This window comes from Mesoplodon mirus (assembly GCF_964341445.2).
Source record: "Mesoplodon mirus genome assembly, chromosome: 3".
Lineage (NCBI taxonomy): Eukaryota > Metazoa > Chordata > Mammalia > Artiodactyla > Ziphiidae > Mesoplodon > Mesoplodon mirus.
Genome location: NC_138978.1, coordinates 119,425,315 through 119,451,707, shown reverse-complemented (window position 1 = coordinate 119,451,707; position 26,393 = coordinate 119,425,315). Strand labels below are relative to the sequence as shown.

Here is a 26,393-nt window from a genome sequence, read left to right as displayed (position 1 = left end):
AAAGCATCCTCCAGCGCAGCCCTCTGCTCCCCTCAAGGGCCAGCACCCACCCTTGCAGGCCCCCAACCCAGGGCACAAGGCTTTGAACCCAGCCTGGATTGCAAACGGCCCTGCTGACCTCGTGTCCAGAGGGGGAGGATGTGGCTGGCTCTGAACTTCACTCCACCAGCCAAAATCTGTGCTGAGTTGTTTGTTGTGGCTGCTGTTTTTCACCCTGGGGAGGGCAGGAAGGAAGGGACCGTGTGAGAGTCTCTGTCTGGCTGTGTCCTGGGATGTCCCTATGAGGACCCTCTGGGAATTCCAGCGTGTGTTGATATGAACCCTCCTGAGGCCCTTGTGGAGGCGGCCAGGACAAGAGAACAAGGAGGAAGAGGACCCTGCTCAGCATGGGCATGCTGCCATCTGGAGCTGGATTTGCCAGTCTGGAGCTGGCACAGCTCACTGAATTGAACTTCCCTGGCCTCAGGGCCCTGTCCTTTGGGGTGGGGACAGGACACTAGCAGAATGTCAGTTCCTGGGGCACCATCTGGCAGCCATCAGCAGATTCTAGGGGCATCCCAGGTGCTGGGATGTGGCAGCAGGAAGAAGGTGGCTTAGCCTGGCTTTCCCATGCCCTGCTGTTGTCCTGTTGCTCTCTGCCCCGCTCCCCGCAGTATCTAGCTCAGTCCCATATCCCAAACTGTTCTATTTGGTTCTGTGCACTCCTCCCCTGCTTTATCCTCTCCATCAACAGGTATTGAGTCTGGATCGTAGGCCCCCTTCCTTCCTGCCTGCCACCCCTGCCCTCATTCGCACCTCCAGCCCTTGCCCTCAGGCCCATCACTGGCAACATCTCACCTCTGCCTTGGCCAGGTCATCCTGGGCTATGCAGATCTTGGTGCCACAAGGTAGAGGCCCTGTGCCAGGCGGGCTCAGAGTCATGTCGTCTGTGCATCTACATGCTGAGCCCTCACCCCACTCCATCGTACGTGCTCTGGGAACTAAAGCCTTGCCTGAGGGGGATCCCAGCAGCACCCGAGAACTTCCTGAAGCCCCAGCCTCGGGGGAAATGAAAAGAGATCTTTGAAGTGAGTCGTGCTTCCTCCTTAATCCCTGTTTGTGGGGGATTAAGGGGTTTCAAAGACCAGTCTCAAATTCCTGGGAAGGTGCGGATCTTCCCTTCTGGGGCATCACAATATGATAGAAAAAATGGGGGCTCAGGAAACCTGAGTTCCAGTCCTGGCTCTGCCACGGACATCTAAGTGACCGTGGGCAGGCCACTTGCTCTCTCTGAGCCTCGGTTTTCACATATGTAAAATGTGGGGTTTGGACTGGCTCCCCCAATCCAGAGCTGAAGCCCTTTGATGTCTTTCTCCAAAAACTCTGAGTGACTTTGATGGAGGGGATGACAGGAGGCAATCATAATTTGTGGGAAAGGGTTCCAGGTGGTGGTGCAGCGTCCAATGGTCAGAATACAGCGACAGACAGACCCATTTTGAATGTCAGCCTTGAGGGACATAGCCTCTTAGACCCTCAAGTTTTCCTATCTGTGCTATTGGGGTAGAAATGCTTCCAAGGGCACGATGCACACAATGCATATAAAGCACTGGGCACAGTGCCTGGCACGTAGTAGGCGCTCGGTGAATGGAAGCTGGCTTGCTCTAGTTCCTGCTCCCAAATGCCTGGCCTTCTTGCAGCCTTCCCATTCTTGGATGTTTGAACTCACTAGATCCTCCCCATCCCAGCCGGCCAGCTCCTGCCCCACGTAGCCCTGGGGTTGGAGGGAGCCTGCAGCCTGGGCTCCTTTATGGGACAAGCCCACACTCCTCAGCTTTCAAGGCCCTCAAGGCCTAGTAGGGCCCCAGCTATGTGTACCTCCTCCTCCTATGTCCCCAGGCTAGAGTGATTTTTTCCCCCCATGTTCCTATAGCTTCCTGGCATGTACCCATGTTACACCTGGTTATATTGCCATATGTGTGTGTGTCACTGATTCCTCATCACATATCAACACATGCGAAATTATGAGCTTATCTGAGGCTAGAGACTGTCTTCTTTGTATCCCCAGTACCCAGGTTAGGGCTTGGCACTCAGCAGGTGCTCAATAAATGTCGATTGAATCCATGAATGACTAGATCGATGAGCCTACCTTTTCAAGTCTTGTCTCCACATAGGGAGCCCCAGACTAGTGCACTGGCTGCCCCTGATCCTTTCCCCACCTGCCCTCCCACCCCCACTCCTCTCAGCTCTGCCAGTGGGAAACCTACCCACTCTCCACGGTCCAGTCGAAATTCCGTTTCCCATGTTTTATGAGTACAGAGGGGGAGAAGACACAGTCCCTGCTGCTCAGAGACTCACAATGCAGCTGGCAAGAGCCACAGGGCACATAGGAGGGGCACTCACCCATGACCCAGCCTGCCCACACAGTGCCCTGGTTGGGCTGGAGTCACTGCTTAGCAATGAGGAAAAAGGCACCCCCTCCCTGGGCCAGGGAGCTTGGCTGGGCAAGGGAAGCCTGGATAGATTTTGGCCCCTATCAGCAACCCCTCACCGCCCTCCTGAAGTGCCCACCTGTACAACCCTGACCTCACTGGGCTTAGGTGGGGCTGTGACCTTTGACTGCTTCAGCCACTGTCCCGTCTTTTGCCTTCTGTCCCCTGACTCTCCTGATGGATGTAGGGTGCTGTAGTTATGTGCGGCTACAGCACCAGCAAACTCTCAACCTTTTGGCCATAATGTTTTAAATGAAAAAAATAAAATTACAAAGGATTATAAAGGAAAGCAATTATATTGAAACACAGTTATCAAAACATTTACATTGTTTGGTATAGTAATATATATGCTTCTTTATTAACTCATTAAAAACAAGATCTAACAACTACGTAGTGATGAGAGTAAATGATATTTTGAGATACCTTCAAATACTATAACGCAGTCTGAACACATCTGTGTCTGTTACAAAGTCACAGGCGCCCTTAAAACTACTGTGGCTATTTTTTTTTTTTTTTAGAGCTTCTTTGTTTTACCTTCACATTGTTTTTAAATTTATTTATTTATTTATTTAGTTTTGGCTGCGTTTGGTCTTCGTTGCTGCGTGCGGGCTTTCTCTAGTTGCGGTGAGCGGGGGCTACTCTTTGTTGTGGTGCGCAGGCTTCTCATTGTGGTGGCTTCTCTTGTTGAAGAGCAGGGGCTCTAGGAACGTGGGCTTCAGTAGTTGTGGCACATGGGCTCAGTAGTTGTGGCTCAGGGACTCTAGAGCACAGGCTCAGTAGTTGTGGCACACGGGCTTAGTTGCTCCGCAGCATGTGGGATCTTCCCCGACCAGGGCTCAAACCTGTGTCCCCTGCATTGGCAGGTGAATTCTTAACCACTGAGCCACCAGGGAAGCCCGCTACTGTGGCTTATTGCCCAAGTACATAGGAGAATGTTAAATTTCAGTTACAGGCGAGTGAAAATAAAGATATAATTTTTTCCTATCTAGGTTCACACCCCCCTGAAATCCATAGACCCCAGTCAAGAACTTCTGGTTACAGAATGGAATGGGAAGAAAAGGAGAAAACCATCACTGATTGAGCCTTATACTCCCTCTGCCATTTAATCTTTACACCAACCCTGTGAGAGGTGTATTATAACCTAAATTTTCTGATGAGATACTTGAGGCTCAGAGAGGTTGCCATGCCCTGCTCGGAAGCCCTTGTTTCTCCGTCCACTCAGAGCTGCCTCCTTAGGGGAGATGAGCCACAGAACAAGGTGTTCAGTTGACCCTTTGGCCCTAGAGTCCTGTCTCCTCCCCAGGCCCTGTGACCTGTGGGGTTTATTTAACCAGTGTACAGAAGAGTGATGGCCCCTGGAAATCACACACACTCAGTTATTTTCATCTCCAGTTTATTTTTTTTAGACTAAGAGCAGAGTATGAAAGTCACAGCCAAAGCACTTGAAAAAGGCCCAGGAGAATGGGTGGGGACCACAGAGGATGGGCAGGGCAAGGTCCTGGGAGCTGGGTCCCCGCTCAGGGCTGGAGGGGAGGGGGCGTTGTTGTCTCACGGTCTCCAAAAGTGTCTGTGCGTTGCATAGGTCCTGTCTTCACAGAAGACAAAAGAGGGGCCAGGTGGTCCCCCAGTGGGGGGCCTAGCCTGGTGGGGAAGGGGTCTGAAGCTGGAAGGGGATGTCAAGGAAGGTCAGGGGGTTAAGGAGGGGGAGGGACTCTGTCCATCTGTACATTATATATAGAGATATAGAGTCTGTACATGCCTGCCTGGCACCACAATGCCCACCCCTTGTCACCCTTGTCCACTGCCGGCCCCCCCAAGGGTGTCTACTTGTAAACTTGGATTCAATCCAAACCACAGTCCTGGGAGTGGGAGTAGGGGGAGGAGGACGTGCTTATTGCTGTAAACAGGGGAAGGGGGCAGCAGGCGGTGCCACCCCCTCGCCCATCCAGTCCCCTCCCCATGTTCTGCCCCTGGAAGAGAGTGATTGGGGGTGTCTCCCACACTTCGATTTGCTCTCTCTGGGGCACATTTGCCTCTCTTGGGGGGGACAAGGGAGGAGGGCATCAGGGGTCAGAGAAAGGTACCAGGGGGCAGGGAGTCCTGAGCACTGCCCCTTATGGCACCCCGGGTTTGGTACCAAACATTACCAGAGCCACAAGGCCACTAGGAACCCTTGGCTGTCCCTGCGCCTGGTCCACTACAGTGCCCTACTTGGTGGGGAGGGGGCAGAAGGGGTGGGCACAGATGTATGGTGCAGACCCCACTTCCAGTCATCGGAGGAGGGGTCTAGGCCCCAAGGCTAGGCTTCCTTTGGAGAGGCCAAAGGCTCCCTGCTCCGTCCCAGTCCCAATCCATCTCTCCCCGCCAAGGGAGGGGGCAGAGCTAGGAGGCCAAGAGTGTCATAAGGAAGAAGGCGATGCCCACCGCCAGGGGCAGGTGTTCCCGCTTGGGGCTGGTCCCGCTGATGCTCTTCTCAAGCTTGGGCACCTGGGGGTTCTGTCCCTCAAAGTCTTCTGTGGATAGATGAATAGACAGACTGGTGAGAGCTGTGCTGCGTGCTGGGGCGGGGCACGCGGCAGCGGCAGCAGCAGTGGAGCGGGGGACGTGACCACCCACAGGGGTGGTAAAGATCGGTGACCCCGGGAAAGACATGCAAGATGAGCAGGCACCGGGGAGGGGGCTGCGGTTCCAGCAGTGGCCACCAGAGGGCGCTGCGCAGACTCACCCAGCACGTTGATCTTCACATTGGGGCCCATGGTGAACTGGGGGAGAGTGGGGACCGGCTTCTCCCCGGAGTGCGATGCTGCGGGGGGGGGGGGAGGTGCAGGGGGGGAGAGAGGAGGGGATAGTCAGGGCCAGGATTCCCTCCCCCTGTTACAGCTGAGGAGCGAGTCCCCCTCGCCTGTGCCCTCCGCCCCCACCCCCAGGAAGCCAGGGGAGCCCCAAAGCAGGGGAGCCGAGAATGGGGTCGCGGCTGGGAGCCTATTATACTCACTGGAGGCGCAGCAGACGAACACCTTCATCCTCAAACACTTCCAGTGCAGATTGTGGGTGGGCGTGGCTGGGGGGGAGACTGGGCCTGAGTCGCTTTCTCCAGATTTACACCCCGTGCCCTCCTCGCTCAGAAACTCTCCTTCTCACCCCCTCCAAACTGCCCCTCTTGGGCAGTGTCCTTCAGTACCTCCTCCACCCTTTGCGCATTGGTCGTGGTGGGTCCACCGTCAGCCCTAGAAGCCCCTTGGGTCCCATCCCTCAAGAAACAATGACCCCTGAGGTCCCGGCCCAGAAATGGCCCTCACAGAAACAGTGACTCTGCGACCCAAAGTTCGGAATGCCACTAACCTCTTTCTTAGCCTCAAGACTCTGAGCTGGAACCCTGAGGTCCCCAGCCCCCACGCCTCATCCCGAGGTATCACTCCAAGCGACGGAGACCTAGTGCCTTGTAGCGTTGGCCCGCCGCCGGCCCCTCGGGATTCCACCCCCTGGCACTCTTAGGTCCCGCCCTGGTCCGCCGCCTGGCCGTCACTTACAGATGTAGTAGTACTCGTGGCCCGCGTGGAACTCGTAGCCCAGAGAGAAGGCGCTGTAGCGCTGGAACTTCTCCGAGAACTTGATGGGGCTGTGGGGAGCGTGCGGTCGGTTGCACTCCCAGCGCTTGAAGCCTTGGCTGGCGTTGCAGGTGCGGTAGCCTGCCCGGCTCACCATATACAGCACGTACTGCTCCGCCCCGCCTCCGGGCCCTGGCCCCGCCCCCGGGCCCACCCCTGAGCTGTTGTAGTGCGGGCAGTAAATATCCAGATAATCGTTCACATTCACCTGCACCGTGTAGCCCTCTCGCCGCAGGCTGTGGGGAGAGGAAGCGGGTCAGAGAGAACAAACCCAAAGCCAACCCACTTTCCACCTCACCGCTCCGCAGACCTTCCCCAGGGTCCTCGGAGCCTCCCGGCTTTTCTTTTGAGCTTCATGTCTTCTCAGTCCCTGTCTCTGTCCCCAGGGCCCTAGTGCCGCCAGTCCCCCCACAATCCTTCCAGGCCCACTCCTTGTTCTGCCCTTCTCATGGTGGCCACCAGAGGGTAGCAAAGGCGCAGGGAAGCCCTGCCGGCCTCCGAAGGAAAAGAGGCGGGGGAGAAGGGTGGAGGGAAGAAGGGAACGTACGCTTTGGTTACCACAGAAACGGCGCAGGCCCCTGCGACTCCCAGACCCAGGCCCGGATTTCCTCTGTCCATCCCCCATAATTCACTAGTAGGGAGGAAGGATAGAAGGAATGGAAGTGTGAAAGTGGGAGGGATCCTTTCGAGGGATGCGCACCCTCCATCGCCTCTCCCAGCATGCTTTCCTGCTGCTGCCAGTCCGCCCCAAAGGCGAGTCGGACAGGACCTGCCCTCACAGACGCATGTATGGAGGCTTCATGCATATACATGCACAGGTTCTATGGCACACACACAAATATGTTCACCGCCCACTCATAGGCGGCATACACATAGAAAAAGTAGGTGATACGTGTGCTGGACTGGCATGCCAGTATTGGTTGACCCCAGCAATCTCAAGTTCTCTTCCTGCTCTTCCCACACTGGCACATGCTCTCTCTACAGTATGACTGGCCTCTGTACCTTGAGTCCCACTGACCTCCACCCTGAGGCCACGGACAATTAGGTCCCCAGTAACGTGACACAATAGATCAGGGAACTAAGGGACTCAACACCAAGGCTCCATGTGGTGTCGTGCTAACCAGCCAAAACTTCTGTCTCTATACACCTCCCTCCTCAACCTGGAGGCCAACACCCCAGGTGATGATGATGCTGGGAAGAGTAGTGGGCATAGTGCCCAGACAAGATGGCTGTGCCTCTTACTTCCCTGACCTTCTATGAGCAGAGAAGCAGATGCTGGTTCCCTTGTAATCCCCACCTGCCTTGCTAGTTACCATCAAAGTGTTGGTGTTACTGTTCTCCATGGTGGTACTGAGTGGTGTGGGGATGGGAGAAACATCTGAATGGAGAAAGAAACTCAGAGAAGTAGGCAGGAGTTTCCCCTAATTTCCTTAGCATAAGAATGCACACATCTTGGCAGTGAGAGGGGAGTGTGGTGGACACAGGAAGGCATGGGGTACTTGGCAAAATATCAAACCACTGGGGTCCCTGGTCCCTGGAACTCCCTGAGGGGACAGACTCACTTCCCATGTCGCCAGGCACCTCCCAGTTCCACAAACAGTAATTAGATCCATTAGGGAAATGAGCTTGGAGGCCTTTGGATGGCATGGGGCCTTGAGGGTCCCTCCTCACCTCACCCTACTTCCTTGGCCTTGCTTGTGCCACCCCCTCCCCAGACACTCCCTTCCAAGTCTAGCAGTAAGGCAGATAGGTAAGAGCTGGTGCTTGAGCACCCCAGTAAGAATGGGCACAGCCTCCCTGAATCATCAGGAATGCCACCAGCCCCACTTGGTTCCCATGGGAGTGATGGGTCACACTGGCCCCTCCTTGGCCCTGGCACTCAGGTGGGCAGGAGTCTCTGCCTAGGGCACTGGGAGCAGGAAAACGGGTTAGACCAGGCCTAGCTCCCAGCCACCACCCCAGGTTTGCCTCTCTATCCCCAAACCCAAAGTCTACTGTTTTCTCCACAGGCTTTGAGGAAGGGGGGCCACCAGTGCCAGGCCTGGAGCAGCTGCACAGGCACACTGGGGCCTCTGTCCTTGAGCTTCGCCCGGTTTTCCAGCCCTCCTCTGAAGTAGCGCCTCCCTAGGGCACTGCCCAGTTCCTCCACAACACACTCTGCTCTAATAGAGAGGAAGCCAAAGCCAGAGCTATCCCTACAGGTACCTCAGTTTCCTCAACGCAGAGGGGAGTAGCCTTATACAAAGGTTGCTGGGCGACCACAACTGAAGAGAAGCCACCTCTTTCCCATCCCTGGGCTGAGTGGAACAGCCCATGAAATGCACCTCGCCCCCCAAGCTGGGCATGTGGGAGAAAGAACTGCTTGTGGAATGACTGTGCCCAGTTGGTAGCTGGTGGACAGGGGGCAAAGGGCTGGGTGCCAGGAATCTCCAGCCACACCTCCTGGGACACCTGAGGTGTCTGCTCGGCTTGGGCGCTTTAATTGAATCTGTCATCCTCCCAGCCTTGGCACTGAAGAGGGAGGTGCCGCTAGGCCCGGCTTAGCGCCACAGCTCACCCCCGCCTCCAGGGCCGCACCTCTCTAACCTAGAGCCACACCCCGCTCCCCGCCCCACGGGAGAAGAGGATAGGCTGGGATCTGGGGGCTGGGTCGTGCCTGCCCCTTCAAACAGTTCTCTATTCTTCCTCACTTCATCCCCTCCTAGCCTCCCACTTCTCCTCCAGAAAGGCGTGTCAACACACCCCACCTGGAGAGGGTGGCCCCTCACCCTGTTATTTCATTTCTCCTGGCTCTCTCCGCCCCCGGTGCGCATTCCGACCCCTCACTTTCACTCCTTCAGTGCCCTACCTGCTCGAGCCTGGTGGGGTGGGCGGCGGTGGAGCGGGGAAGGAGCAAACCTCTCCCCCTGGGGCAATTAGGGGCAGGTAAACAGGGTGTCTAACAGACCAGGGAGTAGGGAAAGGATCCCCAGAGAGCTGAACTTGTTAAATCCCTGCCCCCACCCCTAGACGCCAGGATGCAGAGCTAAGGAAGTGGAGGAGGGATAAAGACACCGGACCCCGGCTCTCCTCTCTAGCGCGCGCCCCCGAGGCTGCGCGCCGCTCACCCCAGCAGACTAGGCCTGCCCACGTGTGTGCGGCGTGGGGTCCGCGCACCCGGGCTTGGGTGGGTGACTGGCGAGAACGCTCGCGGGGCGGCGCGTGCACGCTGACACCCCCTCACCCCTCCGGCGCCCCGGGCCTCGGCGCCCCACCGTATTGGGTCTTGCCAGCCCCTGGGCCCCGGGCTTCTCCGGACGGCGTCGGATGGGAGAAAATCAGCGCGCCCCATATCCCGGCCCCTCCTCCCTGCGACAGCGGCGGCGGCGGCGGCGGCGGCGGCGGCGGCGGCAGCGGCGGCGAAGGTTTATTGATCTGCAGCGGCGGAGAAGCGCGAGAAACCCGCCCAAAGCGAGACACATAGAAATGGAGAGAGGGGAAGACGCACACCGAGAGGGGGGATGAACAGAAACCGGATTCACTGAGAGGGGAAAGGGAGTGAGACACAGCGAAAGAGAGGGATCCAGAAACCGAGAGAGAGAGAGGGAAGAGAATGAGACAGGAGAGAGGCTTGGAGAAAGGGAGAGACGTAGAGGCCGCTCCAGAGAGGCCCACAGACAGCAAAGACGGAGACGGAGAGACGCAAAGCAGAATATCAGGGACGGGGAAGGGGTTCAGGGCAGAGACTCGGTGACAGAGAGAAAAGAGAGAGCGAGAAAGACCAACAGGGACGTAGTATAGCCTCAATAAATATTTGTTCAATAAATGTATGAATGAAAGAGAGAGAAGCAACAGAAACATTTCAGAGATAAAGAGACAGGTAGGGAGACAGCTAGAGAAAGATGTTCCGTACACTTCTTGAGACAGGGGTGAAGACCAGCACCTTTGCACACTTCTGCAAAGAAATGGAACACGGGCCTGGGTGCATATATTTGGCCATTGGCCAGTCCCGACCCCCCCATTCGACTCCGGGCTCAGGGGACCCCTCGACCTCACACTCTCACGCTTTCCTCCAGTATAGTTCGCCCAATCCCTAGTTTCTGGGCCAGGTTGGGAACAGGTCTCGCTTATTCCAGAGGACCAAACGGAGGGGCCGAGTGGGAGATAGGAAGCGAGATCACGGTCGCTTGCAGGGCACTGCCACCAGGTCTGTCAAAGAGGCCAGCGCACAATTTCCACCAGTACCCTCCCACGTGACCCCCAGGAGGCGGGGTCGCAAGACCCTCTCCACGTGATCCCAAGGGGCAGAGACCCTCGGCAAGTGACGGTGGGTGGGAGCCAGGAGCCCAGCTCACGTGACCGGGGGGAGGGGGCGCGGGAGCCTGTGGCTCGGCCCGGCCCCGCCCCCAGCTCCCTGGCCCTCTCCACTCCCGGCTCCGGAGCACGTCGCTCTCACGATTTATGGGGCCGCGGCTGCCGCAGTGAGGGAGCCGGGGAGCCCGGGCGCAGCGGCAACAAAGGCGGAGGAAGCGAGGCGGGGGCGGCGGCGGCCTCCCGGCCCGGTGCGCGCCCCCTCCCATCTCTGCCCGTCCAGACCTGTGGGGGAGCGGGGAAGACAGAAAGGAGGCTCTCGGAACCTGGGCTCCCCCACCCCCTACCGGGGCTTTCACCTGCGCCCAGGTGTATGAGGGGAGGGGAACCTGATCGACAACATCCCCCTTCCCCCCACCCCGTCATTCCCGCATCCCCCTGGCTCCGGCTTCTCCTAAGAATATGGGGGTGCCCTGACGGTGGTGGGGAACCCGGGTCCCCTCACCTGCGCGCTCTCTGCTCCCTGCCCCCCGCCAGACTCTAGCGGGGCGGGAGGCGGACGTGTGAGTCTGGGGGAGGGGGACGAACTAGACTGAGCAGGGGAGTCAGCCCCCAGTGCCCCCCGGATTTCTCCGAGTCTCGGTCCGGGGGGGAGGGGCCGTATCCCCACCCCCGAGGTTTCCATGGGAAGCGAGAGGGGGGCGTCGTTGGCTCATCCCCACCCCCCAGTCTGACACTCCGGGCGCGACGAGGGAGAGAGGGGGAGGCGCAGAGCCCCAAACAACAAAGAGCGGAGCGGCGAGCGGCACTCCCTCCCCAGGGAGCTTGGGGGTCGCGGCCGCCCGGCCTTCTCAGTCCCCTCCCGTGGGGCCTCGCCATTTGCTCCCGAGTCGCCCCCTGGGGTGGGGAGCCAGAAACAGTGCCACCGCCGCCGCCTGGGTAGGTGTGACAGTGACCCCCGTGTCCCCAGGGATTTCCCCCCACACACACACACACACACAGACACACACGGAGGCGGCCGGGGTGATACACGCGGCGGCTCGGCGGGGAGGAGAAGACAAGGGCAGCAAGGACTGAGCAGAATGAGGACCTGGCCCCGCAGCCGGCACCCAGCCGCCTCTTCACACACCCCGGGAAACCACACGGCCGTCCTGACACCCGCCCAGACCGCGGCCAGCCACCCTAGCTCAGAAGCGGCCGGCCACGCGGACAGCGACCGCAGCCCCCTCCCCGACCCGTCGCCCGCTCCCACCCCCAGACAATCGCCGACGCAGACACACAAATCACACACTCAGACACACACGCACACTGACAGCCGCGCACGCCCGCTCACTCTTGGAGCCACACGCCGTCCCCAGCCCGGGCGTGTGTGTGCGTGTGTGACACACCATCTCCTTGCCTCCCTCCCTTTCACCGGTACCCCACGTTCCCATTCCTATCCAAGCAGCACCTCCAGAGCCCCCCAACTTGGCGGCCCAGCCCCAGCTCACCCCAACCGGGCTTATCCATACAACCAGGGTAACCCATTCGCCTTCGTTCTGAGGAGGTGCTTGGTCGGACTCCTTGCCTCAGCTCTGGACTCCACTTTTAAAAGCAGGAGTCATAGACAGAAACCCTCACGGCTGAAAACAGGTCATCCCTGGGTCCCCCAAGTGCGGCGGCCTATCCCCAGCACACTGGTACTCCCAAACCCCAGCCCGGACGAAGGAGAGGAAGATGGGGGAACTGTCGGGTGGGGGTAAGCTATTCCAGAGGCGGGTGTGGAGAGAAGCCAAGGTAGGGTGGGGTGTCCCCGAACAGCCTCTTCAGCACGGCCCAAGCCCTGGTTACTATACCTTAACAGCCTCTTTCAGACACCCCCCGAGTGTCATAGATGCTCACAGAGTGTTTCCCCCTCTCCCTCGCCTCCTAGCCCCCAGCTATGGTCTCCCAGGACTCCCACCCCAGGTTCCCCCAGGACTTCCCAGGCCTCCCCCTCTCACTGACGCGGGACGCATGGGCTCCCTGGGCCCCCGACTCACTGCTGGTTGGAGCTGTTCCAGTACACCGCATGCCGGTTTCCCAGCGCCCCCCCGGGCCCTTGGGCCAGCAGCGGCAGCAGCGGCACGGGCACAAGCAGCAGCAGCAGCAGCAGAGGAGCCGCCGCCATCCCCGGAGCCGCCGCCGCCGCCGCCCCCCGACTGAGCCCCGCGCTCCCGGCTTCTTGCTTCCCAGCTCCCTGCTGCTGCCGCCGCCGCCGACCCCAGAGCCTTAGGCCACGCCCCCAGCCCGTCCCTCCGCCCTCCCGGGCGCGCCCCTGAAGCCCCGCCCCTGGCGCGCTCCCGCCAGGCCCCGCCCCGCTCGGGCCCGGAGCGCGCGCGCGGCGCGTGGGAGGTGAGGCCCGTGCTGCCCCCTCGGGAACAACCGGAGCGCTACTCGCCTCTCACTCTTAGGTTTAATTTGCTACCGCCGGCCCTGGGCCTTCAGCTCCCCAGTCTGGAGTTCCCAGGAGAAGAATTAGGGAGGCCAAGACAGGGATCTTGATCTCCCGTGAACATTCATTTCTGGGATGGGGCGAAGGAGACTTGAAAAGAAGCTGGAGGTCCAGGACCCCTTAATAAGTAGAACTAGGCCCCCCTCCTTTCTGAACAGTCTGGTCCTCTGCTCCCTTTATGCCCCTCTTCCCATGTGCATGAGGAGTCAGGTGGGTTCTAGAGGGTGGCTGAGAAGCCCTCAGCTTCCGCCTAGGACCTGACAGCTGTTGACCTGAAGCCCCCAGCTGAGCAGGTGGCTTATTTTTCTTGGAGGTAGTGTAGAGTAACTCAGCCCCCAAGAATGTCAGTACTGGGTGCTGGAAGGGCCTTCAGCAGGCCAGGGCCCAAGGCAGAGGAGGGACCAAGGAGAGTCGTCTATAGCAAAACAGGCTTCCCTGGGACACCTACAAAGGATTCTTGACTCACACTCAACCAGAGCCCCCTCCCAGCACAGCCAGTGGTGTCCCCAGGCATTCTCACTCCTACTCTTACAGATGCTAACAAGAGGGCAGCAGGCAGAGCACCTCGTATTCCAGCTCTCACCATAGTCATTGTCCTCACAGTGGCACCCAGGCACAGACATTACACTCACACATTCAGGAGAAAAGGCACAGACACCCAGAGGCAGAGAACATAGAAACACAGGCATTTGATACAGACATACAGACACACACACAGATAACCCTTCGGAGACACACACAGGTAAAGGCACTATCAGACAACTAGAGATCTGTAGAAACACAGGGGTTAGGTACACAGAGACTTAGGAGCACACACCCAGACACACACACAGTGACTCACACACAAGACCATGCACACACTCTGACACACACACAGCTCTGCACTCTCCTCTTCTCTCTTTTCCTATGAAGTAGAAGTTGAGGGAAAGGGTCTAGAATCCGGACCTAGGGGGTATCCACCCCTCATCCCCTTTTTTGGAGAGGCTCAGATTAAGCGTGATCAGGAGGACCAGGTCTCAGACCAGACTCTCAGAAACCAATCCAACCACCTGTGCCCAGGGTGACAGGCATGATGCTCTTTTCTTCTTACTGCAGGAGAGAGGACATACAGGCACTCTTTATCTGCTTATTGTTGGCGGGAAAGGGATCCTGACCACAATTTGGCCTCAGCTGCTGGGTTTGGGGGAGGGGCAGTGCCAACGAGAAAAAGCCCTGTGCCTAGCTGCTGCCAGGCAAGAGCAGGCTCTGTCTTCTCTGGGCTCCTCTTCACCCCAGGAGATCTCTCTCTTCTCAGAAGCCAGAAAATAAATTAGGCCCCTTGGGGTGGGAATGGGGGACATTGCAAACAGCTCTCCCTCCCCCTAGACTCCTCACCCCCAGGGAGATTTGTTTCACCCAAATGATGCTGACCTGCCTACTCCAGGTGCCACAAATCCCAGCCTCCTCCCTGCCTATCCACATCCCTGCTCTGCAAAGGGAGCCTTCTCTCTGTTGGGCCCACAGTTGGCAGGGAGGCTGCCCATATTCATAGGGAGTGGAGCTTCCTGGTTTGGCCTAGGACTTTAAATTCCATTTTAGAAGCCCTGTTTATAGAATCTGGGTCCCACTTAACGATTTGGGCCCTTTTCTGTAAGGCTCAGATACTCCTCTTTAGAATCCAGCATGCTCCCCCCAACCCCTGCTCAATAATAACTGAGTTCTTTTCTCTACAGTTTGGAGCTCTCTCTCCAGGATTTAAGCAGCTCTCTCTATGGGGTCTAAGCCTCTGGTTTTTAAGTTCTGAGTCACTCTCTATAGAGCCTAGGCCTCTGTCTATGGGATATGGTGCTCTGTCTATCTGGGCCCCTATCTAAATCAGGTGCTGGCTGATTTGGGCTTTTGGGTGAATTAGAAAAACCACCCCTCTATGCAGACCCAGTCCTTAGGGTTCATCTCCTGGCAAGAGGTGCCTTTGTGCAAAAACAAAGGTGCTGCTTCCTTCTGTGGGAGGTGGCCCTATGTGTCTCTCTATCTTAGTGAGGGAGCTTGGGCTGATCGCCTTTACTACTTCTTGGGTGGCTCCTTTGTGCCAGGCACAAACCGCACACCTGTATGTGGCAGTTCTGAGTATAGGATATGTGCTTCCAGCTGTAATGCTTAGGCCTGTCAATAGGCCTCTATTCATGGGGTCTGGACTTCTCTAGGGTTTGGGTCTCTGTGTGTAAGAAAGATCTGGGCCACTGTCTACAGGCCTGGAACCGGATCTGAGGCCTAGGCCTCTTTCTGTGGCATCTGGGTCATGGAAAGACCCAGGCCTCCATTAATGGGGCCTAGGGCCTCTGTTTATAACAGTGACTCAAATCTTTCCTGACTGTGACTCACAATAAGATGTATATTTTGCATTTGCAATACAGTACACACACACACACACACACACACACATTCACATATAACTGAAATAATGTTTCATGAAGCAATACTTACCCGTATTACAGAAGATGCACTCATATTTTTCTTCTGTTCTATTCTTAAAAATTTATTAAATAAAGTACAAAGCTCGTTAAGACCCAGAAAATTGATTCCTTGATTGTATCACCCTTAGTCAGTTACAATCTATAGTTTGAAACACTCCAAGGCCTGGGCCCTGAATGACACCCCTCTGCAGAGTGAGGGCCTCTGTGGAAGCTGGGGTTCTCTCCATGGGGCTGATCCTCTTTCTCTAGGGCCTCAGGCCTCTTTCTCCTCTCCTGCAGGCTCTGCCTACATTTCCCTCTGACCCTCAGGCTTGCCAGTATGCTGCTGGCTGCCATGTTCTCTCCAGGGGCACTGAGTCAGGCCCTTGGGAGTTCTCTGAATGTGGTGCCTTACCCCACCCACCCCTCCCCCTGGGGCCAAGGAAGCAGGGAGCTGAACAGGTCAAGAGCAGAGGGAGTACTCAGGCTGTGTGGCCCAAGGCAGCTCCCTTGACATCGGGTGGCAACCACAGAGCCAAGCTGTGTTCAATAAATCATGGAGACTAGGGCCTGGGGGAGGGGGAGGCCAGAATGGAAGGGGGGCCATGGATAAATAATTCATTAAACAAATAAACAAGGAGCCTGTGAGAGGGAGGATCAGGCACGCATGTGAGCGGGAGAGGCAGCCACCAGTTCCAGACATGAAATATTCACAGGTTCCGCACCTCGCCCAGGGCCCATGTGTGTGCCCCAGTGCAGGCAGCCTGTTGGCGTGGTCCTAACACGGGACCCGGGGTGCTAACAAGGAGGGCAATGCACGTATCTTCTGACTTCCAAGTGTGATGTGTGTGTCAGCACGGCTACATGGTGCTCTGATGTGTGGTCCAGGACACAGGAAATTAGAATGCAGGGCTTGGTGGGTGGGGTTAAGGTGTCATAACCTCTGATTCTAGTCATGCCCTGATCCCTCAAATGAGTCCAGCAAGCTCAAAAGCCTGAGGTGGAGAGGCTTCTCTGGGGTGTTACAATGGAGGTGCGTGTGCATCCTCTGAACGTGCTTCTAGAAAAGCTGAGAGGGAGGCAGTTGGGCTTGGCAGTTAACAGGATGGGCTTCGGTTCGAATTCCATTTCCACCACTCGCTGGCTGTGCTAGTCACCTCACTTCTCTGAGACTGTTTCCTCATCTGTAAAATGGGGATGATAACACCCTCGAAGAGTTGGCTGTTATGAGGATTAAGATCCATGTCTGGGAAGCACTTAGCACAGAATTTAGGACCCACAAGGTGCTTGATTGATGGAGGCCTCATCATCATTATTATCCTGAGGTCTGCCCAGGATAATAGCTTCAGATTCTCTTTTTCATTTGTTCCTCCCCATCTCCAAACTTCTCTTAATAGCTATCATAGCGGGAGAGGTGACCTTGGGCTTGGGGAGCAGGGATGGGATAGGAAAAGATTAGATAGAATGAGGGGGAGGAGAAGTTACAGCCAAAAAGAAGCTCACATCCTTGACAGTGTGAAAGGAGGGGGTCCTTGACCTTCTTCTCAGACCCCAGAGCCTCTCCTAAAACTCTCCTTAGATCCATAGTCTCTTCTCTTTCCTGCCACCGAAATTTAGCTTTCTAGCAAGTGGCTGCAAAGGGACAGAGGAATTGGGGTAGAGTCTCTGAGTAGCAGCACAATCTCCTCACCCCACCCGTCCCCAGGCCAGTCTTCACTGCCAGAGCTCTAGCCCCTACCCTCTGCCTATTGGTTGAGCGCTTCCCTGACAAAGATGGCTATGTCTGGGCAAAACTCAGAGAAGTGGCACCCCAGACGGGGTGGGGAGAATCCAGGCTGGAGAGAGCTGCACAGGGCCAGGGTGGAGTACCTGGGGCCTCCCACTAGGCCCTAGCATTCCCCAGCCCTCTCGTGTCCCCTGGAAAGGATCTGCTCCCAGTGGGAGAGAGCCAGCAGACAGGCCTGAGCCGGCCTACTCCTCCACAGACAGAAGAGGAACAGGCTGGGGGAGGGGGCCCGAGATCTTGGTGGGGAGTGGTGGCTGTAACCTCCACGTCTCCTGTGAGGAGCCAGGGGCAGAGGGGGCAATGGCCTGGGCACACCCTAGGCCGTAGCCCAGCCCTTGCCTCCCTTGGCTAGCCTGCTGCTACTTGGGGTGTCAAGGGTCTGGGCCCGCAGGTGTGAAAATGGTGCCTGCCCACCTTTTCCCAAAGAGCCAACATCAGTTCTCCACTTCCCCTCCCCTGGGCTGGGCAGGTTCAGGCTAATCTGCTCCAGAGCTTCACAGCAAACACTGATCTGTAATAAAACCACAATGTGTGTTCGGGAGAAGGGATTCCAGACACAGAAAATCCAGACACACATACACACTCACACACATACACACAGATGCAAAACATACAGCTCTGGGAGGGCAGACACCAGCAGTACTGAAAACACAGCTAAACATGGACCCATACGCTGAGTCAAACACACAAGCATGGTTAGTTCTACACCACTCCTCCATGCCATAAACTTTGTCCTTCAAAACCCAAGTCTTCTCTGACAGTCCATCTTCCCTGTGCTCCCATAGCACTTTCTGCACAGTTCCATAACTGCATTTGCACTTGGTATTGTAATTATTTGCTGGCCAGTTTGTCTTCTAGAGTAATCTGAAGATTCCTTAAGGGAAGAGATCCTGTCTTATGCAAGTGTATATCCTCAGCATCTAGCATGCAGCCTGGTATTTAGTTAATAGGAATAGGTGAGGTGCTTAATAAATAATTGTTGAATTGATGAACAGAAGAATAAATGCATTCAGATAGTGAGACACCCATGCCTAGAGTCCCTCAGAAGCACACAGAGCATAACCAGTGCATGCTACTCAGGCTTCTGGTCCCACCTTCTTGTCTGCTGGTCCCCTGACCCTATTGCCTCTTAGCTTCCGCAAAGTCCCTCCTTTCTCCTTCTTTGCTCAGTGCGAGACCATGAATTTGAGTACCACCTGAGGGCTGGCAGGCAAGGTAAGGGTTAATGACACCTCATTAGTGCTTAATTGGAGAAAGGAAGCTGCCCTGGAACCAGACAGGTGGGCAGGCCTACCCCTTGCTGGAAGCAGGCATCCCTAGTTCCAGTACCCTGTCGGGCATGTGGGTGATTTGGCCCTGGAGACCCTCATCTCAGCCCGGGGCACCTCCCCCCACCATTTGCTTTGCCAATTTAGTCTCTAGGCAGTACAGACCAGCCCTCCCCATCTGTCATCAAACATCCAGAGGGAGAGGCAGCCTTCTTATCCTTTCTCCTTTAGCTAGGCTGTGCCCCTTCCTACCCCTGGAGAGACCGGAGGCTGGGAGGAGAGGTGGGGTAAGGAACTGGACAACTGAGAGGTAGATTAGAGAGCCACTAAGGGATAGATATGGGATACAGACAGGCAACAAAGCTGGGGATGTGGAGATGTCTGCCCAATTTGACCTTAAATGAAGAGAATGCAAATGAGACACAGACGATATGCAGATGAAAGCGAGGAGCTCATAATTAACATTCCGGGTGGCATCAGCTCCATACCCAGGACCCCAACGCTGTTGCCAATACTCCCCTCCTAACCTTCCTGGGTTAAGTGGCACTGCCCATTACTTTGAGTGAGAAAAATGATCTCAAGAAAAATAAGAGCTTGGTTGGGCTAGGACTGCAGGACCTGGGAAACAGGGCTCCACCCTCGCCTCCCCGCCCGCATCCCAAGCACCACCCAAGCTGCTGTTGAAGCACAAGCAAAGACCACTTTCCAGGTTACGCTCGGACGCACCGTCGGTTGCTATGGGGACCCCCTCCTCGTCCAGGCCTGAACCAATGGGCATCACCACTGATGACCTCATGCCCCAGGCCCCGGGATTCTATTGGTTATTTGGAAGCCAGAGTACCCTTCTCCAACTGCGTCACCGCTGGGGATCCCCCGACGACCCCAGCTGGTGTGGCCGACTGAAAGAAGGACGCGCTGGGAGCTCACAATTTGCTGTATGAATGAATAAGGAAAGGAAGGAAGGGATTAATGAAAGGGAAGAAGAAAAGAGGGTGGGGTCATATAAAAAGACCAAAACTCCAGGATTCAGCCTCTAGGGAAAGACTTGCAACCCCAGAAAGTGCGGAGCAGGATCCAGGTCGGAGACTCGAGCTCTCAGGATCTCGGGACAGCAAGATAGAGTGATGCAAAGATGAGGGGAGATTTTGCATCGTTCCGAAAAGACTAGCTTGGCCATCTAGCACCGCTGAGCTCTGGGGAGATCGGTGACTCCCCCAAACCTGCAGGTCTCCCAGCCTCCTGTTACCGCGCCCCGGAGCACGCCTCGAGGACTTCTCATGGGTAGGGCCCAGAGCCTTCAGCCCGTCTAGGTCCCATGAGCGGACTTGGCCCTCGCTGGAGACGCACCCCAGGACTGAAACAGTTGTCCGCACAGGGCCCAGGCTGTAAGGAAAGTGAGTGTAGGGAGGGGCTGGCTTGAGGCCTGCGGCCGGCGGGCCTAAGTTTTCACCGCCCCCCCCCGCCCCCAGGCCAAGTGCGTGGCTGCCCAGGTGTCCACCCTTAACACCTGCAAGGAGCTTAGGCGGCCGGGGAGGGTGTGTGTCTGTGTCAAGTGCGCGCGTCTGCCTGAGAGTGAGGGCGTGTGTCTGAGTGCCGGGGAAAGCCGACTGGGCCCCGCGTCTCTTTCGCACATGCGTTGTCAGCGGCGGATCCGCGCGCCGGCCACAGACTCGGGAGCGAGCGCGCCCGGCTTGGTCCGCGAAGAGAGGGTGTCTGGGGCCGCTGGGAGCAGGATGTGACCCGCACGTTCCTCAGTGCCAGGCTAACCAGTCATCCCCGGCCTGCGCCGCCTCTGCTTTCGCCGGAGAGGGGCGGAGGTAGCAGTACAGTCGGTTTCCAAGGCGACATAGAGACACCGTCCTGGATGACAGTAGAGAAACTCGAACTCAGGACCAGAAGACCGAGCTCATAGTTCATGCTTCAGCTCAGACTTCACCCTCCTGGATGACAGTAGAGACTGAACTCGAACTCAGGACCAGAAGACCGAGCTCATAGTTCATGCTTCAGCTCAGACTTCACCCTCTCCACTCCAGCCCCTCGCCCCCGCTAAGGATCTTGTTTTGGGGTGAGGGCCCTGACACGCAGGCACACGTACCTACAGACAAAGCATTTTATGAAAGTGGCCTTGAATGGGGGACGGGAGGGTCCACTCATGTATGCTCCGTCCGCGGCGCTGTCCTCCATCCCAGGCCTCAGCCAGAGCAATGGAACCAACCCAGAGGGACCGGGGTCCGACCCAGGTGTGCAAGGGGGTGGGGCAGCGGTTCGCAGTCTCCAGCACTTCGGTCTGGTCTGTCAGTCTCTGGACCCCCAGCACCCTCCGCGGCGCCCCCCCCCTCCCCGCGCATGTTCACACGCCGCCTCTAGCCGCCGCAGCCCCGCCGAGCTAATCAGCACAACATCCACCTATCGATCGTTGGCTGGGTGCCAGGCGGGCCGGCATGGTGCCAGTGCAGACTGTGGGGCACCGGGACGGGTAGAGCATAGCTTCGGGGGAAGGAGCACCCCTTCCCTGGCTGCACCCAGGACACCGTTCAGAAAGAGGACCCCGGTTAGTCTTGGGGTGGATCATAGCCTTGCCACCTCTGCCTGCCTGAGGTGGAAGAGAGAGTGAGGCTGAGAGCAAAGGGGACCCTCCCTCCTCGGCCCCACCTCCTCCTCCTCATAAAAGCGAAGAACAAAGAGGCCGCTGGGGAAGAAGGCTTTGATCTGACCCCACCTTCCCAGTTCTAGGCCAGGCACCGCCCAGACTGCCCTTGGGGAGGGGGAGGGACGCCCAGCTCTCAGGGACCCAGGCATTCTGAAACCCAGGTGCTGTCTTTCTACTACCCCTTGCTTTTGCCCCAATGCCCTGCTTGGTGCTACCACAGCTTCCGCAGTGCCCCAAGTGGGTGGGCTATCAGGAGCACCTGTCCCCTCCCCAGCACAGGAAGCCAGCTAGGGAGGTGGTAGAAGGTGCCAAGCTCCACAGCTGCTGCTGGCACCCACCCCACACTGCCCAGAGGGTGCCTACTGAGGCCTGGCATGGATGGTCTGGGCACAGCTGGCAGGGAGGTCAGGCCAAGCCAAGCTGAGAGCAGAGGCTGCAGGGAGTCCCCCCCCGCCCCCCCCCCCCGGTGTCAGGGAAGGAGCCAGAGGGCAGTAGGTTGGGGAAAGCAACAAAAAGATGGGCGGTTTATTGAAGGCTTGGTCCAGACACTTATAAAAATACAAATTGGCATGAAATTCGACCTCATGGCAAGTCCGTCTTCACAGAAGACAAGTGGGTGACCCCCTGGGGAGGAAAGGTGCTGCCCCAGGGAAGAGGCCCACAGGGCACTGGGCACAGATGGCAAGCCTGGGCTTCTTGCTTGACCTGGTCCAGCAATCACCTGTCCCCAGGTCTTCGGCCTTGGCCCCCAGCAGGCTCAAGGATCCAATCCCATCAAATCCCAGTCTTCCTGGGGGATGGGATGAGAATATCAAAGCAGCTGACAGAGACCCTATGTTTGTCTTGCCTCTGTTCCAGGGTGCCCAGGGCTGTCTGCAGCTCCCCTGCAGCTCCTCTTCAGCCTGTGATGAGGAGGCTGGCACCTGGAAGGGTCACCCCAGACCCTCTGACCTCCCCCATCACTATTCCATCTTGTCTGTCTGGCTTGGCCCTCCCAGCTCAGGTAGGGGGCAGGGGCCCTCCTCCAGGAAGTCTTGGGAGGGTTCTGGTTCCTGGGGGTGGCAGGAAGGGTCCGCTTGGCTCAGAGAACTCTCAGGAGACGCAGAATTGGGAGCAGCAGCAGCAGCAAGAGACAGAGGGGGCTGGGAGTGGCCCCCCCTTGCCACCCTGACGTGCCACTCTCTCCAGGGCTCCCAACAGGATGGGCTGACTCAGGCTCTGTGAGGGGGAGGGGGTAGCATTGATGGGTCCTCCTGCTTCAGCAGCCTCCTTCCTGCTCTCCCCATTACCTGTTCACTCCCACCCCTTTCTAAGGGGTCTCCCGAACTGGCCAATCCCTTCCCATAATCTACCACCTCATCATCTCTAAGCCCCAACTTCCACGTCTCCTCCCAGTTGCCATTAGAGACCACCAGTTCAGCTAAGGCCTTGGACAGCCTTGCCCCTGGAGATGCCATTCCCTTTGTGTAGGGGAGGCTCCCACAGGCTAAATGGGGGGAGAAGAGGTTCCTCAGAGTTTGATGCTCCCAGATTCTTCCCATTCCTCCCCTCATTCCTGAGGGCCCCACACTAGCCAGAAGGGTTGCTCCCCTGCCCCAACCCACTCACTGTCCTCCTTGCAGCAGACAGACACCTGGAGCCTCAAGCACTGGCCAGGACTCTCCGGAGTTGGCACTGCTGGGTGGTGGGAAATTGGGAGGAAGAAGTTAGCACAGGCTAGTTTGCATGCCTCAGACTCTGTTTCAAACCCTCCCAGCTTCTTTTCTCTCCAGTTCCCTGGAAAGCTTTTCCTTATTTGGGGGCCACATCTAGGTGCCAGGCCCCCATCTGTGACCCTACTCATGTCCTCTTTCCTGACTCCTCTTCCTTTCCCCTCCTCTCTATTGGTTCACTCTAGATGTCCCCCTACTCGGTCCTGGACTCAGGCCCCCTGCCCACTCCCCCCCTCCTAGGCCTAGCCTTCCTTCCCAGTCCTCCCATTCCCCCACCCCTCAGGATCTCTGCCTTGACTGCTGGCAATGGCAGGTAGCCCCATTCCCCTCCCCACCTTCCCCAGGAGGCAGCCAGTGTGCCCATCTTCACTCACAGATGTAGTAGTAGGTCTCTCCAGGCAAGAATTCGAAGCCGAGGGAGAAGGGCGTGAAGCGCTGAATCTTCTCTGAGAATCGAACAGGGCCAAAGGGAGCGAAAGGCAGGGAGCACTCCCAGCGCTTGAAGGCACCCGGCCCCTCGGCCCGGCAGGCCTCATAGCCTGGCCAGTCCACCATGTATAACGCAAATGTCTCAGGGCCCTCAGGGGGCCCTGGACCCTCATAGTGTGGGCAGAAGATGTCTAGGTAATCCTTGAGGCCCAGCTCCACCACGGCGTCTCCTCGAAGCAGCCTGCAGGCATAAGGTAGGTGAGGGCGGAGGGGCTCATGGCACGGCATACCTGGGGCACAAGGGTCAGAGATACCCCTTCCCAATGGTCCCCACCAGCCAATCCCCCACCTGCTGGAGAGGGAGCAGCTTAGGAAGGCCTGAGTTCTCCAGACTGACACCTCTTGCGAGACAGAGTGCAAGAAAAGGATGAGGTAACCGATTCACAGGTTCAGAGAGGTTAAGGGACTGCAGTGCTTATAACCACATGGCCCAAATGTGAGAAGGCCACTCACTACACCCTAGCTTTTGGGTGGGAGCTGCCACCCACCTATCTAGCCCTAGTGCCCAAGACAGGGCCTGGTGTAGCACCTGTGCTTGATAAATGTTAGGTGGATGGCTGCTGTGAAGAAGCTGGGGCACAGAGGCAAGGGGCACAGATCTGGGCCCACAGAGCAGTCACAGACTAGAGATGGAGCCTGGGAACAATATCCTCATTAACAGATGCATAAAGAGGAAGGCTTGCCTTTTAAGACCTCAATTCAATGCTGAAAAGAATGCCATAGTTAAAAAAAATGAGAGAGTGGATGGTGGGAACCTCACTTTTTTTTTTTTTTTTTTTTTTGCCAGGACAATCAAGTGCAATACAAAGAGGGGAGCCCCCTCCACATACCTCCCAATCTTTGGCCTCCTCAGGACTCCCTTCCACCTGCCTGGGGGAGTCAGTACAGGTGGGAAAACCTGGGACATGCTGTCCCCCTCCAGCATCAAATAGAGCATGAATCACTTCCCCCCGCATCCCCACCATACACAGAGTCCAACTTGACTTATGAAAGGCCCCCAACTGTCTCTCAATGGGTGGTCTTAAGACCACCTGCATCTGGAGTTCTGATTAGAAATGCAGATTCCTGGGCTCAGCTCAGACCTACTGGAATACAAGCTGGGCCTTTGTACGTTTTGTTCCACGGCATCCCCAGTGCCTGGAAAAGTGTCTTGCACAAGGACAGCGCTCAACAAATATTTGTGGATTGAATGAATGAGCCAGAAACCTCAGGGTTAGGGGCTAGCAACCTGAATTTTTTTTTTTTTTTATGGGAAAGAATTTAATTGTTGAACTTTTTTTTGTTCTAAAGAATTGGACCAATCACAACTGAAAACGTTTTTGATACAAAATTTATAATTTTGAGTTTCAGCTTTCAAGATTGAATCCCAAAATTTCCCCCGTATTTGCTATTACATTTTGCTTTCCATTTAAGTTGGGTGATCCTTCTCCAGTACTAGTTTTCTTCGTACAATGGGCCTCCTCCAGAAGATCCTGAGCATCTGAAGCAAAAGCAGAACTACAAGACAGACTATGTCCCTCTCCCAAGTGCCACCTCGTTGCTACACGCACCCTTCCTAGGCCTGGTGATACTTTTTTTTTTTTTTTCTCCTTTTTTGAATTATTAGCTGAAATTGTTTTGGTATCTTTTTTTTTTTAATTAATTAATTTATTTATTTATTTATTTTTAAATTTTTTGCCTTATAACAAATTTAATCAGTTATACATATACATATGTTTCCATATCCCCTCCCTTTTGCGTCTCCCTCCCACCCTCCCTATCCCACCCCTCCAGGCGGTCACAAAGCACCAAGCTGATCTCCCTGTGCTATGCGGCTGCTTCCCACTAGCTATCTACCTTACGTTTGGTAGTGTATATATGTCCATGCCGCTCTTTCACTTTGCAACCTGAATTTTTAACAAAACCTCCAAGTGATGCAGAAGCACTGGTCTAGAACAGAGAGTGAGGAATTCAGAGTTGGAGGACAACAATAGCTCTTATCACACAGCATTGGTATTGTAATGACCTGTCCCGAAGCTTGCTGGCCCAGGGGTTCTTTGGGCTCCCAGAGGGCAGAGCCTAGGTCTTATCTCTAACCCCCAGCACGGTAGCACAGATCCCGGCACAGAGTACATGCTTAATAAATGTTAGTGAGTGAACAAACGGCGTCACAGATTGTCTTAAGTGAAAATCAAAAAGAAAAACAGATGGAGAAAGCGGAGGGAGGCAGGGAGAATTGGGGAGGAGGATGGAAACAGGAAAAAATATCGACGTTCAAAGGCAGGCAGCTCAGGAGAGAGAAATAAATAATAGTTTATATTTGTGCAGCCTGCACCTCTTTCACACACATGACCTCAGTTAGTCCGCCTGACTTCCCAGGGTACTAGGCATTATTAGCCCATTTTACAGATGAGATAACTGAGGTTAGGGAGGTCAAACGACTTGCCTAAAGGTGATTCAGCTAGAAGGGCAGGGCCGAGACTGCACAGAAATAGGACTAATAATGACGAGATGAAAGCAGAGTTACAGAATGAGATCAGGAGAAAGAGTAGCACCAAAGGGAAGGCCAAGCGAGGAGGAGAGTAACCTTCTTTCACAAGAGTAAAGCCCCCCCCGCCGCAAGTCCGCCGGCCCCAGCTTGGGCCGTTGGGAGGCTGGGGATCACCAAGAGAGAAGCGAGGGGGGCGGGACTCGGAGTGCAGGCCGAGGTCTCTCGGCTGCCGGCTCCGAGACCCCACCGATTGCCTTCGGGGCTGGGGTCCCCCTCTCGCCCCGCAACGGGTGCGGGCAGGGGTGGGGGACCCCGGGCACGCCTCGCCCCTCCCTCCTCCCCCGCCGGCTCAAACAAAGGAGCCCCGGCGCGCGGCCGGGTCCAGGCGGCGCCGCGCACAGTGCGCGTGTCGGGCGCGCGCCCGGCCCGGGAGCGCGCAGGCCCGGCTCGGAGCCCGCAGGTTTCAGCCCTGCTACCTGGGGTTACTGGAGTTCCAGTAGACCTCGTGGCGGACGCCACAGCCCCCTCGCAGAGGGGAGCTGAGGAGCGCGGCCCAGAGGACAGTCCGCAGCAGGGGCTGCAGCCGCATCGCCCCCGGGGTCTGGTCTGCTCTGGCCCGGGCGGGCCCGGCCCGTCCCGCTTCGCAGTCGCGCCGAGAAAGGTACAAAGTGCGGGTGGGGGGGGGGACTTGCGGGAAGGGGGGTGGGGTGCTGAGACTCACAGGCCACGCCCCTGGATAACTTTCCA

At 56.7% G+C, this 26,393-nt stretch overlaps 1 protein-coding gene across 6 annotated transcripts; it reads right to left on the bottom strand.

Moving 5' to 3' along the window:
• Positions 1-3,859: 3,859 nt before the first annotated feature.
• On the bottom strand, positions 3,860-26,313 carry LOC309800505 (ephrin-A3; the record flags this gene model as incomplete). 6 transcript variants are annotated; one of them, XM_082614658.1, is made up of 5 exons in its annotated part: positions 3,860-4,981; positions 5,194-5,271; positions 5,464-5,529; positions 5,999-6,312; positions 26,123-26,313. In XM_082614658.1, the coding sequence occupies 5 exons, from the start codon at positions 26,233-26,235 to the stop codon at positions 4,851-4,853; spliced, it is 702 nt and encodes a 233-aa protein (XP_082470784.1). In that variant the 3' UTR covers positions 3,860-4,850. The 6 variants fall into 6 exon arrangements, with proteins under 6 accessions (XP_082470784.1, XP_082470780.1, XP_082470781.1 ...); XM_082614654.1 differs by lacking the exon at positions 26,123-26,313 and adding an exon at positions 12,388-12,515; XM_082614655.1 differs by lacking the exons at positions 5,194-5,271; positions 26,123-26,313 and adding an exon at positions 12,388-12,515.
• Positions 26,314-26,393: the final 80 nt, after the last annotated feature.